The sequence below is a fragment of the Anabrus simplex genome, chromosome 2 (genome assembly GCF_040414725.1).
Source record: "Anabrus simplex isolate iqAnaSimp1 chromosome 2, ASM4041472v1, whole genome shotgun sequence".
NCBI classification, from domain to species: Eukaryota; Metazoa; Arthropoda; class Insecta; order Orthoptera; family Tettigoniidae; genus Anabrus; species Anabrus simplex.
In genome coordinates, this window is record NC_090266.1 from 701,313,709 (window position 1) to 701,341,566 (window position 27,858).

Sequence of the window (27,858 nt, forward strand, 5' to 3'; positions counted from 1 at the left end):
TCGCCCAGTCGTACTGAGTGTAACAGCCTGTCTGAATATTGGTGGGAAGTAGCTTGGGAGTTAGATAACTTTCTTCTCTAGCATGCTATTCCCCTGGTTTATAAATTTTCTGACACAACTGGTACGTAACACACTGGATCATCATAGCATTCGGGCTATTCAATCCCTACTCTGAGGCACTGATTGGAATGAACAGTGTGCATTTTTAGCGGAATAATGGCAGATGAGTGTTCATGGCAATCTGCGGCCTGGTCATCCCAGCTCTGGAACTTTGGACTATTAGATTGGCACCGCAATCTAACCGCAGCTCTGTTCGTTAAAAGTGATAAAACGTGCGGCTTTCCATTTGATCGAGTATTTTATATGATAGCATTCATACTACATTCATACTTACGTTTTTGTAATGACCTATGTTGATTTCAGGTTAGGAAAACCACAAAGTCAGTCTTTCTGAGAATCCCATAGCGAAGCACGGGTACATCAGCTAGTACATTGATAAAATACGAATTTTAACAATTTAAAAATAATCAGTAAGATTATATTATGTCTATTAAAACAAAAATTGATCATTAAAATTGCTTAAAATATAATTGGAATGAATGACATGAAATGTTACTATAGTATGTAGTGATTAAATGTTCGTATTAATCAATGACCATAATAATTTTCGCTCAATTGCATTAGACTGTTAAAAACAGTTATTCACATAAGGGTGAGCTCTTGTAATGAACTATGATGTTGTTTTTTAAAATAAACATGATGAGGAATGCTAAAATCACATATATTATCACTGATGATAAAACGTTGTCTGACTCGGTGTAAATAACCTTATGGGACTTCCTCGCATTGTGTTTCAAACATTATTATATTTTGTGTAGGAAGAATAGTATGTGTGTCAGTTGCTGGAATTTAAGGGCTGTACTACTGTAAGGAAATAATAACAGAAGGCGCTTATCTGTGTGTTAATTGAGGGGAGATTAGTCCCTTGGTTGTTTACTGAGGTTTGATGGTCACTGACTTGCTGCTACGTGTGTTGTACGAATGAGATCGTAGAGACGAGGAAGATAGCGGGAAGGGGAAGGGAGGCGGGACGTTACACGAGTTGTCAGCCATTGGAGGGGATGCAGTGCTAGGAGGCATTGTAGGTGTGGCTACTGTTGCTGTTGTTACTACAGGAGGATTGTTGAAAGCATGTTTATAATGGAAAATCTTCATGAAATTTTTAGCATTGATTCCAAAGTTAGCAATTAGATTGGGGATTTGCTCAATTATGGGGCTATTAATGTCCGAGATGTCATTTAAATTACTATTTTTATTAAAGTACTGGTCCAAGGAAATGTAAACATTTTCATACCCGGTCATTAGACTGCTTTTATTACGTATTTGAGTATTTGCATATCTTGATCGATAGTACTGAAATTATGCCCTGTGTCTCTCATATGAATACTCATGGCGGAATGCTTTTTGTGTTTCAAGGCATTATAATGTTCTAAATACCTTATTCTAAAGCTAGGGCCAGTTTGCCGTATATAAGAAAAATTGCACTGTGTGCATCTGAGTCTCTATATTCCTGAGTTTGAGAATCTGTCGTAAATTGTATTAACGGAGTTGGAATTTTAAAAAATATTACGGTTGGTGTTGCGGGTCTGGTATGCAATGTTAATATTGTGCTTTTTTAATGGTTTAGTGACATTGTGATTAGCTGGGTTGGTGAAAGTAAAAATAGTGAAATTTGTTTTTTTTGTTTTTTTCGGGAACTAATGTAGTTGTACTCTTTGATCTAATTTTACCTATGATTCTGATGATCATATCAGTTTTAAAACCATTCATCATGGCTAATTCTTTGATGAAACTAGTTCTTTTTCTCGATTAGCATTAGAAAGAGGAATGTTCATGGCCCTGTGAATCAAGCTGTAAAATGTAGCCTGCTTATGGGAGTGGGGGTGCAAGGATTTGCTTTTTATTGTTATAGGAGCGGCAGATGGTTTCCTGAAAATTTGGTAAATGAACTTATCTTTATCTCTAGTCAAAGTTAAGTCTAAAAATTTTAAGGAGTTGTTGACCTCGTCCTCTTTAGTAAACCGAATACTGTGGTTAAGGTTGTTAAGGAGCCTGAGTACGTTGTCACTATTATTCAGTTGTTTATCTATGATCGCGAACGTATCATCCACAAATCTTAGCCAGAGATTTACGCTGTTAATTTTATTAATTATTAATTTGGTTTCCATATCATCCATAAAGATGTTGGCAAGAATGCCAGAAATTGCCCATTGCTAATCCTTTTTGATGATATATTTTATTTTTGAATGTGAAATAGTTATTGTTAAGTACGAATTTCAATAAATTAATAAAATCGTCTATTTTGTATCTGCTTAGATTGTTATGTTTCATAAGGTTATATTTTACAATGCTAATTGTGTCATTTATGGGTATGTTCGAATACATGTTAGTGATATCATATGATACCATAACATGATTATCTGATAGCTTGAATGTGGACAGTTTGTTGCAGAAGTTGACAGAATTCTTTATGTAGGCTTTATTATTGAATTTATAATGCTTGTATAGGAAATGATGCAAACATTTTGAAACGTTATATGTGTGACTATTTGTACAATTTATAATTCATTATGGTAAGTTTCTGTTGTTCGTGCTCTTGTAAAAGAAAAGAAGACTTTTTTAACAGGTTCTTAAGATCTCATTGGATTTTTAATGTGGGGTCTTTTTCCACTATATTATAAGTTTCAGCGGAAAAGAAATCTTCAGTTTTGCTAATGTATTCTTCTTTATTCATTAGTACCGTTGTGGGACCTTTGTCCGCTTTTGTGACTATGATATTGTTACTTTTGATTTTACTCTTGATTCCGGTTATCTGTTTGTTAAAGTTTGATATTGACTTGGATTTCAATTCTTTAACTAAAGAGGGGAGGTTCTTCTTTACTTCGTATTTCACATCATTTCGATGTTCGATAGGGAGTTTTAAAATACTAGATTCAGCCTCGGCAATACTGGCAATTAAGCAATTTTAATGATCAATATTTGCTGTCGGTAGTTTTGGATTCATGTTAATTAGGCTTGATGTTTCATTCTCATTAAAGATGAAATTAATGTTTTAAGTATTTGTTTTAGTTTTCTTTGGACAGAGTTAGTCGGGTTCGAATCCCACTGTCGGCAACCCTGAAGATGGTTTTCCGTGGTTTCCCATTTTCACACCAGGCAAATGCTGGGGCTGTACCTTAATTAAGGCCACGGTCGCTTTCTTCCAACTCCTAGGCCTTTCCTTTCCCATCGTCGCCATAAGACCTATCAGTGTCAGTGCGACATAAAGTCACTAGCAAAAAAATAAATAAATAATTCTTGAAGTTTCTCTTTGACTTCGAATTTAGTTTCAAGTTGTTGATCTATTGGGAGCTGAGTTATGACTTGTTCCACTTCAGCAATGATTGTTATGCATACTGTGGAGGCCACTGCGTAGGCTGCTTGGAACCACCGGCAGTGCCAATGCACTATGAGAGACATTGTCTCATTACAAAAAAATGATACCTGCTTGGCCATCAGATGATATAGATGTTGATTCCCATAGGGAACCTGAAATATTTGTCCCGAATAAGTAAATTTATAGTACCAATATAGTTGGTCCATTATTGGACATTATAAATTTTCCAGCTAACTCATTCTTAGTTGCCAGCGTTTCACCCCCGTATGCTAAGTTGGGCTCATCTGTTGGTACATAGCACACCCACCAAGACACATAGTGCATACCATGGAGGCTAACTAACTGTGTAATTGGGGCGGGCCACCTAGAGGTTTACGCCCTCTCTCTGGCCAAGAGATGCGGGTGGGTTGGGGATATGTAATGGAAGAAGGAGGTGGGTGAAAGATGTGAAGAAGAAGGAGATGGGAGAGGAATGTTGCCTATGCCTAAGTATTTTATTTATTTATTTTATTAGCCTCTGTGGCTCAGGTGGCAGCACGTCGGCCTCTCACCGCTGGATACCGTGGTTCAAATCCCGGTCACTCCATGTGAGATTTGTGCTGGACAGAGTGGAGGCAGGACAGGTTTTTCTCCAGGTACTCCGCTTTTTCCTGTCATCTTTCATTCCAGCAACACTCTCCATTAACATTTCATAGCATGACTCAGTCATTAATAAATCACTTTGGGAGTGGCGACCCCATCGTACTAATAACCTATATATGATTCATTCATTACATTCCTGACCTGGTCAATGACTAGAACACAGTTTGTGGGTTTTCATTTTCATTTATTTTATTGAGCTTTATTGAAAAGAGATTATACATGAGATGTGGAGTTTATATGAGGGTTCCAGGTCAGAGATGGATGGTGAGGATGTGCAAGGTTGTAGTAAGATGGCAGAGGGAAGAGATGAGCTATCGGAGAAGGTCTAGCATCAAAGGTGTGAGGGGAAGGAGACTAGGTATGGGAAGGGGTGGACTAGGTTGAAAAGGTGGGTTTGACAAGGAGTGTTGTTGGGGGAATGTCGAATTGGTTGGGGTGGGGAGATTGAAGGCTCCCCTCTGTAGCGGTGGTTGTAGATGTATGCACCGTTTATAATAAGCCGTTGATCATCTTCAACTTTCGGGAGTTAGACATGGACCATATATGTCGGGCCAGATGCATTTTGAATCCGAAAAACTCGACGGACAGGGATGCCTCCTGCATGAAATTGGTGAAGAATTGTGCAAGCTGAGAGGGCAGGATCTACTCCGTGGAACACGCAGCTATACGTGGTGTGATGTGTTGATGGTAGATTGGCGGCGGCTGCGGCGTTGTCATGGAAAGATTGTGGAGGCGATGGCGGCATTGCTGCAGTGGAATCCAAGGGGGTCTCAGGCAGTGGCTGGAGATGAGATTGCTTGGGAGGGATGGAAATAGGAGGGGATGATAGCATAATGGGCGATGGATGGCATGTCGTTATTGTAGTGATGGGATTATGGGAGGGGAAAAAAAGCTGACATCGTAAAGGTCGAGGTAGTGTTAGTAGTGTGGTGAGAGGAAGAGGAGGGCAGTGTCAGCTGTTGCGAGGTCTGAAGTGGAGACACATTTACCACGGACAGGATAGTTGGGTCGGTGGATATCTGAGCGAGTATGGGTTTGGGAGTAGGCTCCACTTGGTAGAAATGGTGATGAATGGTCACTCCGGTGGTGATGAGGTGCTTCCAGGAGTCCAACGTAGGTAGGTATAGAAGGATCTTCGGTGATGCTGATGAGGTGTAGCCGTCCAGCAACCGGTAAGCATAGTCAACGGGGATGCCAGCACAGTGAACGTGGCTGGTGATATCATCTTCCGAGGTGATTGGATCAACACCGTTGATAATGCAGGTGAGCATATTGAAGGGAAGGCCGACTTCCTTCGCGGTGTCAGGCCTATGTGCTTCATTGGCGCTGGTGAGGTGCAAGGTAGAGTTTAGGCAGCACCTGGCCAGACAAAGGAGAGAAATCGACGTGAGCTGTGTGTGTGTTCCCCTGTGATGCCGTGGAGGCCACTGCGTAGGCTACTTGGAGTCACCGGCAGTGCCAATGCACTGTGAGAGATTTTGTCTCATTACCAAAAATTGATGCCTGCTTGGCCATCAGATGATATAATGTTGATTCCTATAGGGAACCTGAAATATTTGTCCCGAATGAGTAAATTTATAATACCAATATAAATGATTCGTTATTGGACATTATAAATTTTCTATATCATTTAATGACCAATCAGGCATCAATTTTTGGTAATGAGACAAAGTCTCTCATAGTGCATTGGCACTGCCAGTGGCTCCAAGTAGCCTACACAGTGGCCTCCACGGTATGCACTAGCCATGCGTCTTGGTGGGTGTGCTATGTACCAACTGATGAGCCCAACTTAGCATACGGGGGCGAAACGCTGGCAACAAGGAATGAGTTAGATGGAAAATTTATAATGTCCAATAACGGACCATTTATATTGGTATTGTATACCACTGAGTTGAGCAGCTCACCACCTTTCTCCAAAGTCTTCCCAACCCAAACTTTGTAACATTCTTGTAACGCTACTCTTTTGTCGGAAATGACCCAGAATAAATGGAGCTGCTTTTCTTTGGATTGTTTCCAGTTCTTAAATCAAGTAATCCTGGTGAGGGTCCCATACACTGGAACCATGCTCTAGTTGTGGTCTTACCAGAGATTTATATGCCCTCTGCTTTACATCGTTACTACAACCCCTAAATACCGTAATGACCATGTACCCTTTATTAACAATCATATTTATGTCATCACCCCAATGATGATCTTTCCTTACATTAACACCTAGGTACTTGCAATGATTCCCAAAAGGAACTTTCACCCCATCAATGCAGTAATTAAAACTGAGGGGACTTTTCCTATTTATGAAACTCACAACCTGACTTTTAACCCCGTTTATCATCATACCATTGCCTACTGACCATCTCACAACATTATTGAGGTCTTTTTGCAGTTGCTCATAATCTTGTAACATTTATTACTCTGTACAGAATAACATCATCTGCAAACAGCCTTGTCTCTGATTCCACTTCTTTACACATATCATTGATATATATAAGAAAACATAAAGGTCCAATAATACTGGTTGAGGAATTCCCCTCTTAATTATTACAGGGTCAGATAAAGCTTTGCCTACTCTAATTCTCTGAGTTCTATTTTCTAGAAATATAGCCACCCATTCAGTCACTCTTTTTTTCTAGTCCAATAGCAGTAGTCTCCCATGATCTACCCTATCAAATGCCTTAGATAGGTCAATCGCAATACAGTTCATTTGACCTCCTGAATCCAGGATATCTGCTATTTCTTGCTGGAATCCTACAAGTTGAGCTTCAGTGGAATAACCTTTCCTAAACCCGAACTGCCTTCTATCAAACCAGTTGTTAATTTTGCAAACATGTCTTATATAATCAGAAAGAATGCTTTCCTAAAGCTTACATGCAATGCATGTCAAACTGACTGGCCTGTGATTTTCAGATTTATATCTATCACCATTTCTTTTATACACAGGGGCTACTATAGCAACTCTCCATTCATTTGGTATAGCTCCTTCATGCAAACAATAATCAAATAAGTACTTCAGAGATGGTACTATATTCCAACCCATTGCCTTTAGTATATCCCCAGAAATCTTATCAAGTCCAGCCGCTTTTCTAGTTTTCAACTTTTGTATCTTACTGCAAATGTCATTGTTATCATAGGTAAATTTAATACTTCTTTAGTATTAGTCACCTCCTATATCTGGACATTATCCTTGTAACCAACAATCTTTACATACTGCTGATTGAATACTTCTGTGTTTTGAAGATCCTCGCATACACACTCCCCTTGTTCATTAATGATTCCTGGAATGTCCTCCTTGGAACCTGTTTCTGCCTTAAAGTACCTATATATACCTTTCCATTTTCACCAAAATTTGTATGACCACCAGTTATGCTTGCCATCATGTTATCCTTAAGCTGACTTCTTTGCTAGATTCAATTTCCTAGTAAGTTCCTTCAATTTTTCCTTATTTCCACAGCCATTTCTGACTCCATTTTTTTCCAACCTGCACCTCGTTCTTTGTCTCTTTACTTCTCTGTTATAATATTGTGGATCTTTACCATTTCTTAACAACTTTAAAGGTACAAACCTATTTTCACATTCCTCAACAATTGCTTTAAACCCATCCCAGAGTCTGTTTACATTTTTATTTGCTACTTTCCACCAATCATAGTTACTCCCTCATGCCTGTTTTATTAGCCTTGTGGTACTGCCTAATAGTCCTAATTTTAATACCTTCTTTTCTTTCACATTTGTTTTTAACTGCAACAAAAACAGCTTCGTGATCACTAATACCATCTATTACTTCGGTTTCTCTATAGAGCTCGCCTGGTTTTCCCTTTAGTTGGTTCCATCACTTGCTGAATCAGCTGCCCTTCCCATATTAACTTATTTGCCATTTGTTGTTCATGCTTCCTGTCATTTGCATTACCTTCCCAATTGACATTTGGTAAATTGATATCACCTGCTACTATCACATTCCTTTCCTTTCCAGGTATGGACATGTTACAATGATAGTTTTACAGTTTTTTTTTTTCTGCTAGTTGTTTTACGTCGCACCTACCCAGATAGGTCTTACGGCGACGATGGGACAAGAAAGTGCTAGGGGTGGGAAGGAAGCGGCCATGGCCTTAATTAAGGTACAGCCCCAGCATTTGCCTGGTGTGAAAATGGGAAACCACAGAAAACCATTTTCAGGGCTGCCGACAGTGGGGTTCGAGCCTACTATCTCCCGAATACTGGATACTAGTTTTAATCATTTGTTTATCGCTCTTAAATACGATTCTATTTGACGTAAATAAATATCACACGAGAACACGTTCACTTCCTTGTGTAAACTACTTTAGTGTCACTGTAAGTCTCAACATACAATTACACACAATAGCAAGTGACTACAACACTTAATAGCGGAGTACCCTGAAGTCGATTCTGACAAGTACAGATGTGAACAACACTGATTCACTTACTATAATACACACTCTCTTGAACTGACTCGTCACTTTTTTTTTTGGTATCGAACAGATGGGAGCCCCAGGGTGAAAAATACCCTTTTACTCATCAGTATCCGTGGAGTGTCTGATGAACAGAAAAAGCGTGTGATTACTACATTGATGGGAGAGAAATCACTCTGTCCTACTGCCATAGGTCAGAACTGAAACCCCCTAATCGCTGGCTCATTAGTTTCAAGTAAGTGGGATAGACGTATTCAAACAAAGAAAAAAACCAGAATTTTGATCATAAGGAAATAAGTGATGGCCGAAAGATTAATTTGGATTATATAGGAGCCAAGGGCCTCTGTACTTGAATTGTGTGTTCGTCTTCTTGGTCCTAAGAACCCGTTTGAGCAGGGCAGTGCCCTCGTCTGTTGACTGGGTTTGTGACATACGAGATTTTGTCCGATGAACAAGTTTCACAATCTGTTGTTTTAGAGTAGGGATATTAAGATCCCGTTGGATGGCCAAATTTGATTTGTACCATGGAGAATTGGTCATGCGCCATAGAACCTTGTTCTGAAAGACCTGAAGGCAACGCAGTGACGATTTCAAGGATATAGCAGCAGGCTTCACAGCCATAGTGTAATATCGGACAGACACAGGTGAGGTTGAGCATCCGTTTGATATTATCGCTCAGATGTTTGTTGCATAGCAGAAGGCGCAATACTGCAACCCGAGCGCCAGCTCTCTGTAAAGCCTGGTCAGTATTCCACTGCCACGTGAGCGCGCGATCAAGTTTCAGACCAAGATACTTTACCCTATTGGACCATGGTATAGATTTTTCCAAATTTTGAGTGGGTGAAATCTTGGGACCTGCCGAGTAAAAATGATGGCCTGGGTTATCTCTGGGTTGACCTTAATCTTGTTAAGACACACCAGGAAAGAAATTTCTGAAGCCAGGTTTGTAACTTGGCAGGGGCACCGCAATATCGTCGCTCAGCGGAACGAACTGCGATGTCATCTGCGTATTGCTGGATCTCAACACCAGCCATGTGTGGGAGGTCGTAAACATACAGCATGTACAAAGTTGGTAATAGGGCCTACCCTGGGGCACTCCCACAAGGAGGTGCCGAGGAGTGGACTGTGTACTATCGCAGGTGACAATAAATTGCCGATAACGTAAATAAGAGGAGAGAATATTGACCTTAAGGTGGAACTTTGTATAGTTTCAGGAGTTAAACTATGAGATTGTTGTGCCAGATGGTGTCAAAAGCCTTTTCCACATCAGAAAAGACCGCTAGCACGAAGCGCCGCATGTTAAACGACCTCGTAGCAAATTGCACAAACCGCAAGACTGCAAGAGGAGCAGAACATTTAGACCTGAATCCGAACTGCTCCGGTCGCAGTAAGCGGTTGGTAGCAAGATAAACATTGAGGCGTTTGAGAATAAGTCTCTCAAACACCTTGGAGATCTGTCAAAGAAGACTGATGGGGCGATAATTTTGAGGGTGTAGCCGAATTTTCCCCAACTTTGGTAGAACACAAATTTTGGCTACCTTCCATGCCGCAGGGAAGTAGCCAAGTAAAAGGTAGGTGGTAAATATTGCAGAAAGAAACACCAAAGCTCGATAGGGGAGGGACTTAAGTTCTTTCGCAGAAACTCCATCATCCCCGGGAGACTTATTCTCATTAAGGTCCTTGATACACTGACGGACTTCCGCAGGTGTGATTGTAATTGATTCGTCTTGCGGTGTTGAAGCGCGTCAGAAAGCTGTGGCCTTGTGGATGATTCGTCGCTCATATGCATCGTCATCGTGGGGCATATCGTGGATTACATACTGACTCTCAATCGAGTCAGTGAAAGCCTCAGCTTTCTCCAAGGGGGAGAAAACAAGTCTGTGACGGCCATGAATCGCACGTCGCAGTTCTCATACGGGAGTCAGATTGCGGCTAACCCACCAAAAGTCACGATCTGTCTGCGTTTCGGAAAGTGTGTGAGAGAGTTGCTCCCATTTTTCAATCTTTGCCTCCAGCATCCTCTGGCGGACGACCTTGGCAAGTTCCTTGTATTCTGCCCGGTCAGCAGGGTCACCATAAAGTTGCCATCTCTTCTGATAGCGGTTTTTGAGTTCGATCAGATCCTTGAGTGAGGAGATCAGAGATATCATCCTCAGAGTCTGATCGGACGTTGGAGGGGGAATTTCGAGCCACTTCCCAGATGTGCCGACGAGCGTTGCGCATCTTAGGTGTAAGATGCTCAATGGCACGATCGACATCATCACGGGTGCAGGGGTCAAAAGTGCGCAGGTTCTTGTCGACGTGCAACCTGAATTTGGAATAATCAAGATTTTGACGAGATATTGGACGAGATGGCTCCTCGAGGTGACTCCAGGAAAGATTGAAAATGATTGGGTTATGGTCCAAATTAAGTTTAGTGGGTACAACAAAATCAATTACCCTGTTATAAAATTTGGAAACTCACATCAATGATGTCAGGTAGCCCATTTGGGGATAAATGGTGGGCTCCGTACGAGCGCAAACCATGACGTCATTATCTTGCATGTACTGATTTAGCAATCTCCCCTTAGGATTAACTACCCCAGATTTTCAGTCAGGGTGCTTAGAATTGAGATCACTGGCTACTATGGTGGGAATAAGAGCCGGGTTGTCCAGAAGAGCATCAAGTTCAGCAAGAAGGCGGTAGGTAAGCAGCAAAATGTCTATAGTGATAGTTGCGATGATACAACTCAATACCTACGGTTTCCAGTGCCAAGTGAGGGAGAGGGTCGAGGATGTGATGGGTAAGACTGGGCTTCACCAACACAGCCACACCACCCCTCTTGGTATTGGCCCTATCCTTCCTGTAGACTGTCATGTTCTTAATGCGAAAAGGCATATGCTCTTTTAGCCACGTTTCACCAAGTAGCATGATATCAATCACCGATAACACCCATACAATTCAAAGCATAAACTGTCAAGTCCATAAAAGTCAGTGGCGTTATTCACATCATTTAGGGACCTGAGAGATACTGCATAGCAGCATCAAACAGGACCACCAGTTTGTCAACTGTACTAGTGAAAATCTCAGTTTTGTCATTGTTTCCTTTAACAAAGGAATAAGTCTACTGAAGTTGATCGAACTTTCAATTACTGTTTACCAATGCACATAGAAATCTCTCAGACATTCCTAATGTCTCTACATGTATCTGGATAATAAACCTTAGAGTAAGTTTCCAGAACCCTTCATATAGATCAAATTATAGCAGAATAACCTAATGTACAAACATTGTAGAGTTTTTGAGGTTAAACTTATATGAAATACGTATTTGGGGTTATACAAACTTATAATACATATTTACAGGGAAACCATGTATTATTCATATTTAACATTTAATAAAAGATAATTTATCATTTAATAAAATATAATTAATATATATTAAACATAATAATTGAAGGTTTTACAACAGTTAGGATGTCGTACCTACAACATGTTCAGGTGCTAAACCTCGTCAGTTTAAAACCTTCATTGAAGAAATTGAAAGTTATGAGCTTCCTGACATTTCATGGTTTTGTGTTTTTAGGTGACTGTGACTCTAAGCAGTGTAATGGACATCTTTTTTATATTATTGCAGCCAATCAAAATTTCATTGCAGAGAAAAAAGGAAAAATTTCCCGAGTTAAAAAATGCAGATTGGCCAAGAGGAATGGAAATTTTTACTGACATTCTAAATCACTTGATATCATTTCTGATGTTGCACAGACAGTATTTAGCTCTGAGACCAAATTACAGCTCTTCCAATGGGATTTAAGTCAGAAGATTTAATCACCTTCCATCATTGAAATTAGTCCAAGTTACAATATCCGACAATGTGGAAGAAGTGAGTACCACCCAAGAATTAGAAGAGCTTCAAAATGATTTCAGAAACAGATTTAGTGATCTAAAATGTCCGAAACAAGCTCTCATTTAACTTTTTAAAAAGTTTGTTCCTTGTAAATGTTACTGAAACTGGTTCTCTGCCATCACCTCCTGTTTTTACTAACACTGCAGCAGTAAAAATAGATCTTGAGATGCAAGAGGATGAAGAACTCAAAGTATACATAAATCTTGTAACTCACTTCTTGATTTTGGCAGACTTGTCCTAGAAACAGAAACAAAAGAAATAGTACAGTGTGCAAAGACATTAAAATCTGTGTTTGGTATGATGTAACAATGCAAACCTCTTTATTCAATGCAAAAGTTTAATAATAATGTTATTGGCTTTATGTCACTTCTTTAACTACTTTTATGGTTTTTGGAGACACCAAGGTGCCGGAATTTAGTCCCGCAGGAGTTCTTTTACATCCCAGTAAATCTACCGACACGAGGCTGACGTATTTGAGCACCTTCAAATACCACCAGACTGAGCCAGGATCAAACCTGCCAAGTTGGGGTCAGAAGGCCAGCTCCTCAACCGTCTGAGCCACTCAGCCCGGCAATGCAAACGTTTATGAAGTCAAAACACTGCTCACTTCTTTCTGATCAACTTTTACAAGAATTACTGAGGACAGTATTTGACAAAATCAGTGGAAAATCTCAGAGCATCTTCAAGCAACTATTAGTTTTTTCTTTCTTTTGTTTTACTAGTGGCTTGACGTCACACCGACATAGATCGGGTCTTACGACGACGATGGGATAGGAAAGGCCTAGGAGTTAGAAGGAAGCGTCCATGGCCTTAATTAAGGTACAGCCCCAGCATTTGCCTGGTGTGAAAATGGGAAACCACAGAAAACCATATATAGGGCTGCCGACAGTGAGATTCGAACCCACTATCAACAGCCGCACACCCCTAACCGCACGGCCAACTCACCCGGTAACTATTAGTTTAATAAATTATTCAAATCAGACTTTTGTTAGTCATAATAACATAATGTCATTTTTGGTTTTTGGCAAAACATGTTACTCAAAAATAATTCAATTCCTCAGACTTTTTAAATTTTATATTTCATTACTTCTGAATAATTCTTATAAATCTAATTTGGTTTTGCATTTCTCATTCTGCCTTTCAGCCAAGTTCTAACTTAGTATATTTTGTCAGAGAGAAAGAGAGGGGGAATAAGAAAAGAACACATATAATAGGACGAACACAATGGCAGATCAGTGTGGGGGGAAAAGGAGCAACAGAAATATGAAACGGGGACAAACCTGGAAACAAAAAAGTGCAGGAACAATCTCCACATCTTCATACATTGCTCTCTTAAAATAAATAGATTCTCTCCTCATCACTCCCAGTTCTGACTTGTTTTGACACTTGTTTGTTCCTTTCCTGTTCTTATGGTAGTAACTTATTTTTGTGTGTAATTAGAAGTCCACCCACGAGCTCCACTGGAAGGGAGCTGCAGTGTGGCCACATCTCTACTAGTCCAGGATGTTCCTACTGTAATGCATTGTCTGCCTCTGACTGTGTTTGCAACACCATCTTATAGAAACACTGCTTGTACAGACAGGCTGAAATTGTAACAAGGTACATGATACATGATCCTGGTACTCAGTGTGTAGTCTGTCATTATTTTGTATTTCACCACTAGCTTTAATTTTTGCACTGGAATATATGTACTTCTTTGTTTTGTTTCACATTATTTAGTGACATTTACATTGTTTAATATTGGCTTAAATATAATTTATACATTACAATTTTAGGAACATTAAACTTTGCTGAGCTGAGTGGCTCAGATGGTAGAGCACTGGCCTTCTGAGCCCAAGTTGGTGGTTTCAATTTTGGCTCAGTCTGGTGGTATTAGGAGGTGCACAGATACCAAGCCTCATGTTGGTGGATTTACTGTCATGTGAAAGAATAATTCTTGTTGGACAAAATTTCTGCATTTCATCATCTCTGAAAGCCATAAAAGTAGTTAGTGGAACACAGAACCAATAACTTCATTATTATTAACATTAAACTTTAAAGTGTAACTGATCCTGGAATTTTTCAACTGTTTTTAGTTTTATTAATTAAAATTATGTTTGTTAACAGTAGTTTTTGCATGTGGACAATAACTGAATTGTCCTCTTAACTGTGTCTTTCATGTACATGTTTGTAATGGTTAATGATTCTCACCTGAATGTGATTTCAGATGGTAGATGCCAACCAGCGATGGGATGTGAAAGAATCTATAGAATGGATGCAAAAGCTGTCTGAATTTAAGCCTTTGTGGATTGAGGAACCTACATCACCTGATGATATACTTGGCCATGCTACTATTTCAGAGGTATAGTAAATTAACTTATTTTACAGTTTTTTAATATATGTTGAAAATTTATGAATTAGGGTTGTTGTTTTGCTGGAGGAGAAGGAAGCCTGTCAAAAATCAGAGAATTAGCAACTGTGGGAAGAAGATGGAGGGGCTGCCTGGTCGAGGCGCTAAAAGCGTGCTTGGTTCGCCCGGATGGACGTGGGTTTGAATCCCCGTCAGGAAGTCATAAAATTTAAGAAACGAGATTTCCACTTCCGGAGGTGCATATGGCTTTGAGGTTCACTCAGCCTACACTAAAAATGAGTACCAGGTTAATTCCTGGGGGCAAAGGTGGCCGGGCATAGAACTAACCACTCTACCCCATCACGTGCCGAGGTTATGAATGGTGGAAGCCTTTACTTTCCACCCCTCCAATGGCCTTCATGGCCTGTACGGAGATTACTTTGCTTTGTTTTTGCTTTTGGGAAGAACATGCAAATGCCAGGAAAATTTTCTGAAATATTTAGGCTGTTGAAAAGTTTGTTGCATATAATTCATGATTACTTGGATTTGAACATGAAACAATTATTCTGTAGTATTGTTTTATTTCACATTTCTGCATGAAATGGAGTTATGGGATTCCATACTTTTCAGAACTTCTTTCTTTATTTAATGTATCCCATCAGGTAAAGAACTCGTGGAACATTTCCCGCCCTCAACATTAAATTATCAGAAAGCTGAAGTGCAACTAAAATCGAGGTTCGCAAGAGATGAGCTTGTGATTGAGATTTATGTTCGCAACTCTTACAGTTGGTACTTCAAAAGACTAGTGTGTTAAATGAATCTGTTCAAATAGACCTTTCGATAAACTGGAAAAACAGTTAACTCTTCGCGCGGGGAAACATACTGGGTGGTCCACCAATCTCTTGCAATTTAGTTTTATACATCCTGTTTTTAATACAATTCGGAAATACATCAGTCCCTCTCCCTAAACCAGGGTAATATAACGAGTTGTGTGGTTATGGCCTACAAGACAGCAGGAATCAGGAGTGTCACCATCAGTTCACCTTGGATAGAGCCAGTGCAGTTAAACAACAGCTCTGCTTTTCTTCTGTCTGCTAGCCGACAAACCTTCATCTGTGATACACCTCCCTCTGCCTTCTTTACTTGGATCAGAGGTGCGCAGTTGTTAGTTAATCTGAAGCAAGTTTGGTGATAGCACTACTCCCTGACAGTGCGCTTTGTGTTGTGACTGAAAGCAACATGTTGACTTGTGCAAAATAGTAGTGATAAAAGTAAGCCCCCCATACTTAGAATGGTATACATAAATCTCTTCATTCTCAGGGTTGAGGAATAGTGTCTAAGATATTACAATATGTACAGAAAGAAGCTGATGAAGACAAATGTATTATTCCAACTAAAATGTGCAGGAGCATCTATATCCTGCAACTCGTGTAAGTGCGTGCACCGTGAAGTCTGTGAAAAAACAAATGCTACAGTTCCACGCAGGAACATTGGCATCATACAGTACACCTCACAAGAAAAGAGAAAAAAAAAAGATAAAAAGCACCCGTGTTCTGGATTAGATGATTTTGACATGTGCATTGTACGAAGGACAATCAATGAATTTATATAATGGGGGGATAAATTCAGACTGTGAAATCTGTGTTGACTAAACTGAAAAAAAAATATATACAGTACAAGGGGCAAAGCAGTAGTTTGCAAAATATTTTCAAGGAACTTGCATTTCAGTGGAAGAGAGTGCAAACTAATAGGTGTTTGCTAATTGAGCATAACAATATTCACAGTTTTGTGTTCTGTTCCTAGGTATCATCAGAAGGACGACCCTGTAGTTTACAGTGGTGAAACCTATATTAACAGCTCCCACACAACACTGAAGGCCTGGTGTGACACCATATGTCCTACAGAGGGTCTTACATCACTGATATCAAAGGGACAGCACCTTATTATTGTTCATGCAGGCTAAGAGATTTCTAGGTCCTAATGGGTGGGTAGGAGATAGGGATCTATGCTCAGATCCTTCACTCAAACTGCAATGGTACATATAAGTTAGGAGGTTTGTTTGGAAGAGTTATAGGGAGGTATATTCAGGGAAACGGGGAGCACCAGGGAGTGGTGATGACAGAATAGGAAATATGAAGTCAAGTAAGGATGACATCAAATTTTTAGTGTTAAACTGTAGAAGTATTGTAAAGCAAGGAATAGAATTATGAATCATGGCTGAAAAGTGATATTAAGGGTGTGAAAAATTTCTCGCACAATTGGAGTGTTTATCATAGAGATGAGTTAGGAATGATAGGAGGGGGAGTTCTTATACGGATGAAAGAAGAATCTGTAAGTTACAAAAAAGTTAAGGATGGGGCTGCCACTGATGCCGATGAATTATTTGATAAGAAAATCAGCTATATGGGGAATGATACGAGAGGAATTTAATTGTAGCAGGTGATCTGATCTAGCCAAATGTTAGCTGGGAAGGGAATATGAATGACAGATAGCATGACCAGCAAGTGGTGAATATGTTATTATGGGAAGGAGAGCTGAATCAGAAAGTGATGGAACCAACTAGAGGGAAAAATATTCTAGACGTGGTGCTGATAAAACCAGTTCAGCTCTATAGAGGAAGTGACGTGGTAGATGGTATAAGTGATCACGAAGCTGTCTATGTCAGAGTAAAAATAAATGTATTAGAAAGTAATGTAGTAAAAGTGGGACTATTAAGCAATACCATATGGCTGATAAGAGGGGAATGGGGAAATTTTTAAAAAACAATTATGATCAAAGGAAAATGGTAAATAAAAATGTAAACAGCCTATGGGATGGGTTATTGGAATTGTTGAGGAGTGTAAGAATGGATATGTACCTTTAAAAGTGGTAAGGATTAGTAAAGACCCATTATATTACAACAGGGAAATAAAGAGATTAAGAAGGAAGTGCAGATTAGAAAGAAATAGATTTAGGAATGGTTGCAGGAGTACGGAGAGATTGAAGGAGCTCACTAGGAAATTGAATTCAGGGAAAAAATCAGCTAAGGAAGATGGCAAACATAATTGGGAGCCACGTGAATTTTAGGGAGCAATGGAAGTACATGTATAGATACTTTAAGAAAGAAACAGGTTCCAGAAAGGACATTCCTGGGATCATTAATGAATAAGGGGAGTGTATATGCGAGAACTTATGGAAGGCAGAAGTATTCAGTCCGCAATATGTAAAGGTAGTTGGATATAATGTCCTGATAGAGGAGGCGACTAATAATGGCGAAATACTGAAATTTACGTATGGTAATAAAGACATTATTTTATAAAAAGATACAAAAGTTGAAAGCTAGAAAGGCCAGCTGCGATTGATAAGATTTCTGGGGATATATTACAGGCTGTGGGATGGGATATAGTGCCGTATCTAAAATACTTATTTGATTACTGTTTGCATGAAGGAGTGATCCAAAATGAATAGAGAGTTGTAATAGCAGCCCCAGTATACAAGGGAAAGGGTGACAAACATAAAGCAGAAAATTACAGGCCAGTCAGCTTTGGCATGTGTAGTTTGTAAGCTATGGAAAAGCATTTTTTCTGATTATATTAGACACGTTTGCAAAATTACTAACCGGCTTGGTACGAGGCAGTTCAGGTTTAGGAAAGGTTATTCCAGTGAAGCTCAACTTGTAGGATTCCAGCAAAATATAGCAGATATTTTAGATTCAGGAGGTCAAATGGTCTGTATCACAATGACCTATCCAAGGCTTTTGATAGAGTAGATCATGGGGGATTGCTGATGAAAATTGGACTAGACAAAAGACTGGTTGAATGGGTGACTACATTTCTAGAAAATAGAACCCAGAGAATTAGAGTAGGTGAAGCATTACCTGATCTTGTAATGATTAAGAGGGGGATCCCACAGGGCAGCATTGTTGGACCTTCATGTTTTCTTATATATATATAAATGATATGTGTAAAAATCTGGAATCATAGATAAGGATATTTGCAGATGATGTTGTACTTTATAGAGTAGTAAACGAGTTGCAGAATTGTGAGCATCTGCAGGGGGAGGGGGGTTAAAAACATTGTAGTAAGATGGACAGCAGACAATGGTATGAATGTAAACGGGGTGGAAAGTCAAGTTGTAAGTTTCACCAAGAGGAAAAGTCCTCTCAGTTTTAATTATTGTGTTGATGGGGTGATAGTACCTCATGGGTAACAGTGTATGTACCTAGGTGTTAATATAAGGAATGATCTTCATTGCAGTAATCATATTAATGAGGTAGTTAAGAAAGGCACATATCTCTTCACATGTTTGTGAAAGTATTTAGAGGTTTCAGTAAGGATGTAAAAGAGAGGGCATATAAGTCTCTTGTAAGACCACAGTTAGAGTATGGCTCCGGTGTATGGCGCCCTCACCAGGGCTACTTGATACAAGAACTGGAAAAAATTCAAATTAAAAAATTTGTTCTGGGTGATTTCCGACAAAGGAGTAGTGTTACTAAAATGTTCCAATCTTTGGGCTGGTAAGACTTGGGAGCAAGCAGGCGAGATGCTCAAGAATGCGGTATGTTAAATGAATTTAAATATGTTAAATATGCAGTAACAAATCTGTTCAGAAAATATGACTATAAAATTGTGTACTCAACCAGCAATAATACTTAACAAAAATTTTTCAACTACAATAGTGTTAATTTCCTAAGGAAGGACAATCATTTGTATTCAGGGGTGTACAAATTGAACTGTCACCAATGTGAAAAATCTTACTCAGGGGAGACTGGACGTAGTTTTACGGTAGGATATCTTTGTGACGTTAATGCCGAGAGGCACAAAAAAAATGTTCATCTATGGGTCAGCATATGAGTGCATCTGGTCATCACTTCACTACTAAAGAGCAAGATCTGACAATCTTACGTAAAACAAACAAATGTAGTCTACTAAACACCCTAGAAAATATAAATATTTATTTAGATTCAACAAGGTAATCAGGACAATAACCTAAATGGTATGACTGATAATACACTAAGAATCCCCTATACAAAAGAATATTAGCATATCTGGAAGCGTTAGGTATAAAAAATAGTACAGACCATAAAAGAAAGAAACCGATCGAACCTCCATCCTCCTGAACATCTATTCCCCATACCCCCGCTTCTGAAGACAATGAAACCGCGACTGTAAGCGACACGCCTCCTCCCCACTCTACAGCCTTGCCTCCTCTGAGGGAGGAGCAAACTTCAGAACATACACACGGTTTTTTCATTAGACGGAAGGCTGCATCAGTTTCCGCTAGACCCCTCCAAGGACATAGTAGGTTGCCGACATAACAAGGTGAGACACCATTCACTTAAATACTAGGTCCCCTTGTGCAGATATTAATACACATTAATACAAAGCAATCCCCCATTTTTGATTCACTGCAGACTTTGGGGAAGCTTTTTCATAACATTAATAAAACAGCAATCAGTTTCAGATGATCCGTAAATAAACAAAAATTCAAGAGAGCCGTTTTCACCAAATTAAATCAAACAATACTCACCGCAGAAGAGAAGAGCAGCAGAACTTTCTTTTAAAAATGAATAAATGGGAAAAACATACACACCACATATGAACAAAAGTGCTGTATAAAGTGGAACCTCGATTCTCTGTTTTTGAAGGGACCACGGAAAAAAAAGTACAACACGGGAAAACAGAAAATGCGGGAACGAATGAACCATCAACAATTTGGCTAAACATTACAAAAATGAAATATTTATACTTATAATCTTACAAACTCCCCTAAACCAAACCAAATCAAACTACAGCCCCAATGGGCCTTCTGCCTACCAAGATCCGCCCTCGGCCTGAAGGCCTGCAGATTACAAGGTGATGCATGGTCAGTGTGACGAATCCTCTCGGCCGTTTATTCCTGGCTCTCTAGACCGCAGTCGTCATCTCACCATTAAATAGCTCCTTAATTAAAGGTACTCATAGAATGAATGAACCTGGAACCAGCCCTTATATCCAGGTAAAAATGCCTGGCCTGGTCGGTAATTGAACCCGGGCCCTCTGGGTGAGAGGCAGGCAAGATAGACTGCGGGGCTGGCTTCAAACATTAATTACCGGTATGCGACTTAAAAATCTCGAAACTTTACATTCAGTTTTACCGGGGAAACTTTGTCAGTTTCCTCTGAAAACTTCGTCAAATTCCTTTGAAAATTTCTTTCAGTTCAGCAACTTTGATCAGCCAAACTCTTCAAAAAATCTAATACCCATAACGCCAAGCCAAACAACAATCGACCACAAGTAGTTATTAATTCTATAATCTAATAAAATAAAGCACATTAGGTACAAAAGCACCCAACATGATGGCAAAATTCTTTCTTTTTAATCTTCCATTGTAAATTGGTCACCAGTATACTGTTCCTAGTCAGTTTAGGGAAATCTTGTACCTACCGCGTAAATTAGGCCTACATCGAATTTTAAAGGTTATGTTGAACTCGAGAATATGGTTTCGAATGTAAGTATCGATCCTCAAGTTCGCGGATGCACTATATCTAATATAGTAAGAGACAATACGCGACACTCAGCGAGGTATCGAGGGACGCTAATAGAGCTCTCTCTAGTGGATTCTTTCATAAGAGCACGTGTATTTGTATGTGAAGTTTTTGGTGGTATTTATGCGTTTTCAGTGAGTTGACATAATTAAATAGTAGCATGTGTCATTCCTTGATATCTCCTCTCAACATGAGGGGAAAGGTATGTGCTGTGTTTGGCTGCAGTAACTATGAATTAAAGAAGAATGCGCGGTCTTTCTTCCGTTTCCCTCATGTCAAGAAAATGTAAGTAATATTGTGTTTGCAATATATATTCTTCCAGTGACAAAGAGATTTTTATAGTACTTCATAATCTTCTGACCTGCTAAACCCATATTTTAACTGGCTTAAAATATGATACACATATTTTATTGTACAGTGCAGCAGTTAACCTTCGATACTGATGTGTTGTTGTAGGTGTGTTCTGTGGGTTTGATTTAATTCAGGAAAATACATATGCATATGAGTGTGGCTGGTTGTGTTCCAAGTTACCCCATTTGGAATGCCGTAATGCATTGTCAAGCACTGAAGAAAATATGGGTGATTTAAGAAATGTACATATTTTGTTGATGATGCGAATTTGCATTACCCTAATATATTGGCATTATGGCAAGTTTTGCTTATAGGGAAAGTTTGAATGTTTTGAGGCTAAATTTATAGATTTTCTTTCTGTTAGTAGGCTTTAAGTTGAAAGGAAAATTGTCCAGCTCTTAAATGTAAATTCATTGAATCATGTGTGTAAGGAATGTGCCGATATTTTTGTTGACAAGAGTTTTAATATGATGATACAATGTTTTTAAATGAGAAAACAGAAAAATCTAGCCATGAACGTTCAGGCAGGAATTCTAAAACTAAAAACGTAATGCATAAATGAAAGATCAAGCCCTTTCACAGCAGTCCATTTCACATCTTGATTATATGTCCAATTTCAGTCTTTAAATAATAACCTGTTTAATAATTCTTCATTCATTTATCCAGAATTGCTTTAGCAACTTTGAAGTTAATATCTTAGTAACACTTTCTTTCTAGACGTAATTTATTTATCCATTTCCGTATATACATTTCCATTGATATTTGAATTTAGCGCGAATTTTCAGGTCAAGCCACTAGAAGTGCCACTTGTGACTTGTCTCCCATTTTAACAAGACTAAATCCGGAAGTGTCGCATATTGTCTCTACTGTATTTGATTATATTCAATTCTGCCCGTCACTAATTACAATCAAATTGGAAAGAGAAAAAATATCATTAACACTTCCAAAATTACGATTATTCACGACCTTGAACTCAGCTGGAAAGCGCGCTCGCTATAATAAGTCGGTACGAGTGCGATATGATACAAAGTTTTTAAATGTAACGTGCGCCAGTTTTTATAACATTTTAACACAAAAATGTGAAATTCCCAGTCTTAAACTAGGACGAAAACAGTAATAGGCAGTCCCAAAACTTCCCATGGCTTTATGTATGTAAGGTGCAACATCTGTTCTGGTCTCGATAACATAATCATACACGATAATATTAAAATGCTAAATTTGTGTTACTTAAGAAGGAGCAGTTTTGATTCCTGCCTGAAAGCCCAGTGACTATACAGTGCCCTGATGGAAATGCCAAAAATCTGTTCGGCGATACACTCGAAAAATAAAAAATATAAACATCTAACCCTGGACATAATGTAGACGTTTTGCAAGTATGAATATTTGACGAAACTCGTACCATCTTCAAATAGAGCTGCCAAAATGAGCTCTGTCTTCTTCAAATTGTTGTGGGCACTCTCTGCTTTATGATTTCTGAGGATTATTTAAACAATACCACCCGAATGCGATGCTAAGATTATCCCTTATGCAAGTTCACTGCCGATCGCTTTTCCAGTACAGTACTTCCTCAAATTACCGCAATGACGGGACGTCAACATCAGGACCCATAAGTATGCTGTAACCGTCCTTTCATAAGATAGTTTCTTGAAAAATGCGTGATTGAGGATTTAGCGTTGATGGGACTGAAATTTCTGGACGGTGGATCCGGGAAATTGTTTCTTTGAGGAACGGATAATGCGGGATTTTTACAACATGATTTAATTAGAATGCTCGCAGGACCACGTTATTTGAACGAATAATACGGATAAACGTAGTTTCCAGGAACGTATAATCGAGGTTCTACTGTACTAACAAAAAATTAACATCTATTTAAATTAATAGAAAATTGCTTTAAATTAGGTTAGAACATAAGTAGATCCATCTACCCTTCCCATTTCACTGCCCCACTCAAGCCTCCCCATATATTTCAATTATTTTTTATCTTTTTTAAATTAGTTTTGTTTTAAGCATGGAAATGTGGTATGTTTCAAGCTGTCAGTGGTGAGTTGGCGTGGAATGACATAAGTAGAAGAATAAGCTTGAGTCGAGTTTTTAAAAGTTGGAAAGATCATAATAGGTAATAAAGTTGGAATTCAAGAGGCCTGATTGGGGCAAATATTCATTTATAGAATTAGTAGTAAGATTGGAATAAATTATCAAGGGAAATGTTCGATAAATTTCCAAGTTTGTTGGAAATGTGTAAGAAAAAGCTAGGTAAACAATTATAAATATATATAAATATGAGACAAAAAATTGGTAGGGAATTTGCCACCTGGGCGACCAATTTTTAAATTAAATCCGACATCTGGGGTTTACCATCAAGAAATAAATGCCGCGAACTACATGAAATGGGTGAAAGAAATGCTTTTGCCAAACTTGCCTCCGAAATCTGTTCTTGTGATAGACAATGCATCCTGTCGCAACGTTCAGTATGAGATATGCCCTACTTCTAATGATCGCAAAACCGAAATGCAGAACTGGCTGAATGAACACAGCATACCTTATGGAGATGATATGTTCAAGACTGAACTTTATGAACTTATAAAGGTCAACAAACCACGAGCTAAGAGCTATATTCTGGATCATCTTTTGCATGAATATGGGCACACTGTTCTTCACTTGCCAGCTTATCATCCAGATTTGAGCAGTATCAAAGTAATCTGGAGTGTTGTGAAACAATGGATGGCACAGTAAAACACAACCTTCAAGCTGGATGATGTTAACATTCAGAGATTTTCTGAAATTAGTGCAGAAGAGTGGGTCCAGTATGCCATCATGTCAGAGAGGTTGAAGAACAATATATAGAGTCCAAAGGCCTTCTGGAAAGTGAAACTGAGTGCCTAACAATGAATATGTCTAACAGCAGCAACAGTGAGGAAGATTCATTCAAGCAGCAGCTCAGAAAACATCTCAGATAGTGAAAGTGAAGTTGACATGGCTGGGATTGAAGAACTCTAGCCTTAGTTCTTGACATTATCAGGTGAGTTCTATTCATTAACGCGTTGTTAATTTTTGTAAAAGTATTTGCAAAGCAACAACAGAATTCTTGTGTTAAGGTTTCATTGTTATTCAGGATTTGAATAAAATATAGTATAGCAGTAAATAAAACTCAACACTTTCAGCAAAAATATTAAATGAAAATGGAAGGCAACTGTAGCTGTAGGGAATAGCAGCATATATTAGATACACTTTCTTTCTTTTGCTATTCTGTATACTGTATGGCACCTTCTTCCATCTTTGTAAAATGAGCCTTTTACAGGAGGTTCTGTTTCCATTATAGTTCATACTGACTATAATTGACCATTTATCTTTCATATGAATACAGTTTTTTCTATAATGTAAGAACAAATAAACAGTGTACGCTTTTAACACAGATTTCTACATGATGATCATTTCATTAGAGACCCTCATTTAAAATGACCAGGGTAACATCTCAGTATACTGTATATTTGTGAAATAACTTTTCATTGGAAAGTTTTCTTAGTGGTAATACAGATGTGATTAACGTCATTTATTACAGCAAATTTTCCAAAAAATGATGTCACCAACATTCCAGACTTTGCACATAGAAGTTCATGATTTTTTAGCTGTGTTACCAATTGTGACATAGGAAAATATGAATCACACCAGGTTAAAGCTCTAAGCGATTTGTCCCTATTAAGGCAATATAAGAAGGAAATGCGACTATGAGCAATTTTCCATTCAAGTGAGGGATTTACGAATATATGGGAGTTGTGGGAATATTATTTGCATTATACGAAGTGTAGTATGATGTGGACATAGTGCTGATTATAGGCATTAACGCTGCTTGATTTCCTTTTCTCATGAAAATACGCAAACGGTAGACCAACCTCACCTGCAACAGCTCTGGCGGCAGCTGCCTGGCATTCTGGCTCAACACAGCGTGATGGGTAGGTGTGACATGAAAACTCTGCCGAGAGACTGACACTCATGCACCCAGAGCTGTTATTTAATTGCACGAGCTCCTCGAATGAACCCGTAAAATGAGTACAGATGTGAAGAACATGTACCTTAAAACAGAAGGTGCACACACAGAGCAGGAGCAGGTTTTGTCTAGGCTGCGAACTGCATGCTGTATGAAGTTTATAACCTATGATATAAGTATGTCAAGCCTCTCAGTAGCCACATGGCAATGGCACGGTGGAAATGCGATAGTTGATAGTGCTCGAATGTTTGAATCTCATGCAAGTACTTTTTTTATTGCCAATTGCCTGGAATGTGGTAAGGTTGCATACTTGATAGCTTCAACAGACTGCTTTGTTTATTTGGCCTTGTAAAAGGCCATATGTATCATGGTATAGCGTATGGAGCTAGATTGGACGAGTATGAGAAGGTGATGGTCTGTGGCTAGGACACAAGCAACCAGTTAGCTACGTCATACATGTTCCAAGCTTCATAGACCACAGGTAGACCAAAGTGTGCACCATTGGAATGATAAAAGCATATGATGGGAGGTAGGTATGTAGCTGTGCAAAATCTCCTTCTTCGAGGCAAGCCACAAAACAACACAACACAACACAAAGCTTATTCACTGCCTCATGATGTATTCCAGTGGCAAGTATGTGGATATGTTACTCAGTTATGGAGAAGCTAGACAGAATGCATACCAGGCACAGTGCCTGTATGAGGAACGCTATCCGGATAGATGACAACCGACAGCCATGAAATTTTGGAGTGTGGGAAGATGTCTGCCAGCTACTACATCCCTGGGAAGGACACAGCCTGTTCAAGATCATCGCGTGATGTTTGCTCATACTGAAGAGGTCTTGAATGTTATCCAGCATAACCCTCACACTAGCACATGGGCCATTGCTCAGGAGGTGCATATCAGATGGGTGTCTTATGTGGATATTGCATACCCAATGGTTTCACCTGCACCATCTGCACTTACACCAGGTGTTCCATGATTATGATTTCTGAAGCTCAGGTGGCATTCTGTCGGTGGACCCTACAGCATATGGACACTGATCCTGCCTTTTAGCAACCATCTTATTTATGGACGAAGCACGGTTCAACAAAAATGGAACCGTTAATTGCCATACCATGCATTACTGGAGTGTAGATAATCTCCATTGTGTACAACATGCAGCTTTTCAGGTACAGTGGGTCATGAACATATCGTATGGTATCATGGGTGATTACCTCATTTGTCCCCATTTCTTTTTGAGGGTCCTCTGACGGGAGAATGCTATCTGCAGTTTCTCCAAGATGAACTACCATCATTCTTGGAACATGTTCCACTCCAGGACTGCTGCAGGATGTGGTTTCAACATGACGAGCTCCACTGCACGAGGTGGTGGTTGTCTGGAACCATCTCCATGTGATGTATGATTAGTGGATAGGAAAGGGAGGACCTGTCCTCTGGTCCACCAGATCATTTGATCTTACACCCCCTGGATTTTTTTTCTGTGGGGTGATGTAAAACAGGTGAATGCGCAGGAGCTGGCCAATCTTGGTCACCTTAGACAGCTCATCACCAAGGCATGCTGATCCGTTTTACTGGATATGTTGCAACGTGCCAGATGGTCCTTACAACATCACGCGCAGCTCTGTATCGACCATGGAGGTTGTCAGTTTGAGCAGGTGCTGCATTAAACAACATAGCTAACTGAAATCCTGTCAAATTTTCCATAGCCTCATCCAACCTAGCTTCATACCATATGCAACAAAACACATCGAACGAGGTTCGATCCATGATCTCCCAAACAGAATCACTAATAATCATGAGTAATTTAAGTGTAACATATAAAGAGAAGATAAAGCAAAAACAGTGGAAGTGAGTGATTAAGTGTAAATCAAACATCAGTGTAGTGAATAAGTGCAGAATTACAATTATAATTAAAAGCATTTCTTAAAGCTAGTCTCAACTTGGAACATTCAGTGAGCCAGAGAGTGAAGCAAACTTGTGCAGTAAGAATATTTGTCAGAGAAGGAAGTAAACAGACCAGAAGGTCATAGTTAGAGGCTCAAATTGGGTGGACCAGGTAAAGCAAGCCTCTTGTTGGTCACGTAGGAAGGTGCCCCGTAAAATAAGAACGCACATAGTGGTGCAATCATTCCTTCTAGAAGCATTCTGTGGAAGGTCACCAGTCACATGTAGGTGCGGGAGACAGGTGGGACGACACTTGAAGTAACCAATAGGAAGCTAGCAGATCAGTGATGTGAGGGAAGATTGTAGTAGGGGATGACTTGTTCAAAAGCTCACAGAAGTGATAAAAGGGAGTGACGTGGGA

At 39.3% G+C, this 27,858-nt stretch overlaps 1 protein-coding gene across 2 annotated transcripts in view; it reads left to right on the top strand.

Moving 5' to 3' along the window:
* The window catches only part of LOC136863045 (mitochondrial enolase superfamily member 1), a 197,364-nt gene that overhangs the window by 129,029 nt on the left and 40,477 nt on the right, over positions 1 to 27,858 (top strand). For both annotated transcript variants that reach the window (XM_067139367.2, XM_067139368.2), the window contains one exon: positions 14,587 to 14,721. In XM_067139367.2, coding sequence (XP_066995468.2) covers positions 14,587 to 14,721 — 135 coding nt within the window. The remainder of the gene's footprint in view (positions 1 to 14,586; positions 14,722 to 27,858) is intronic.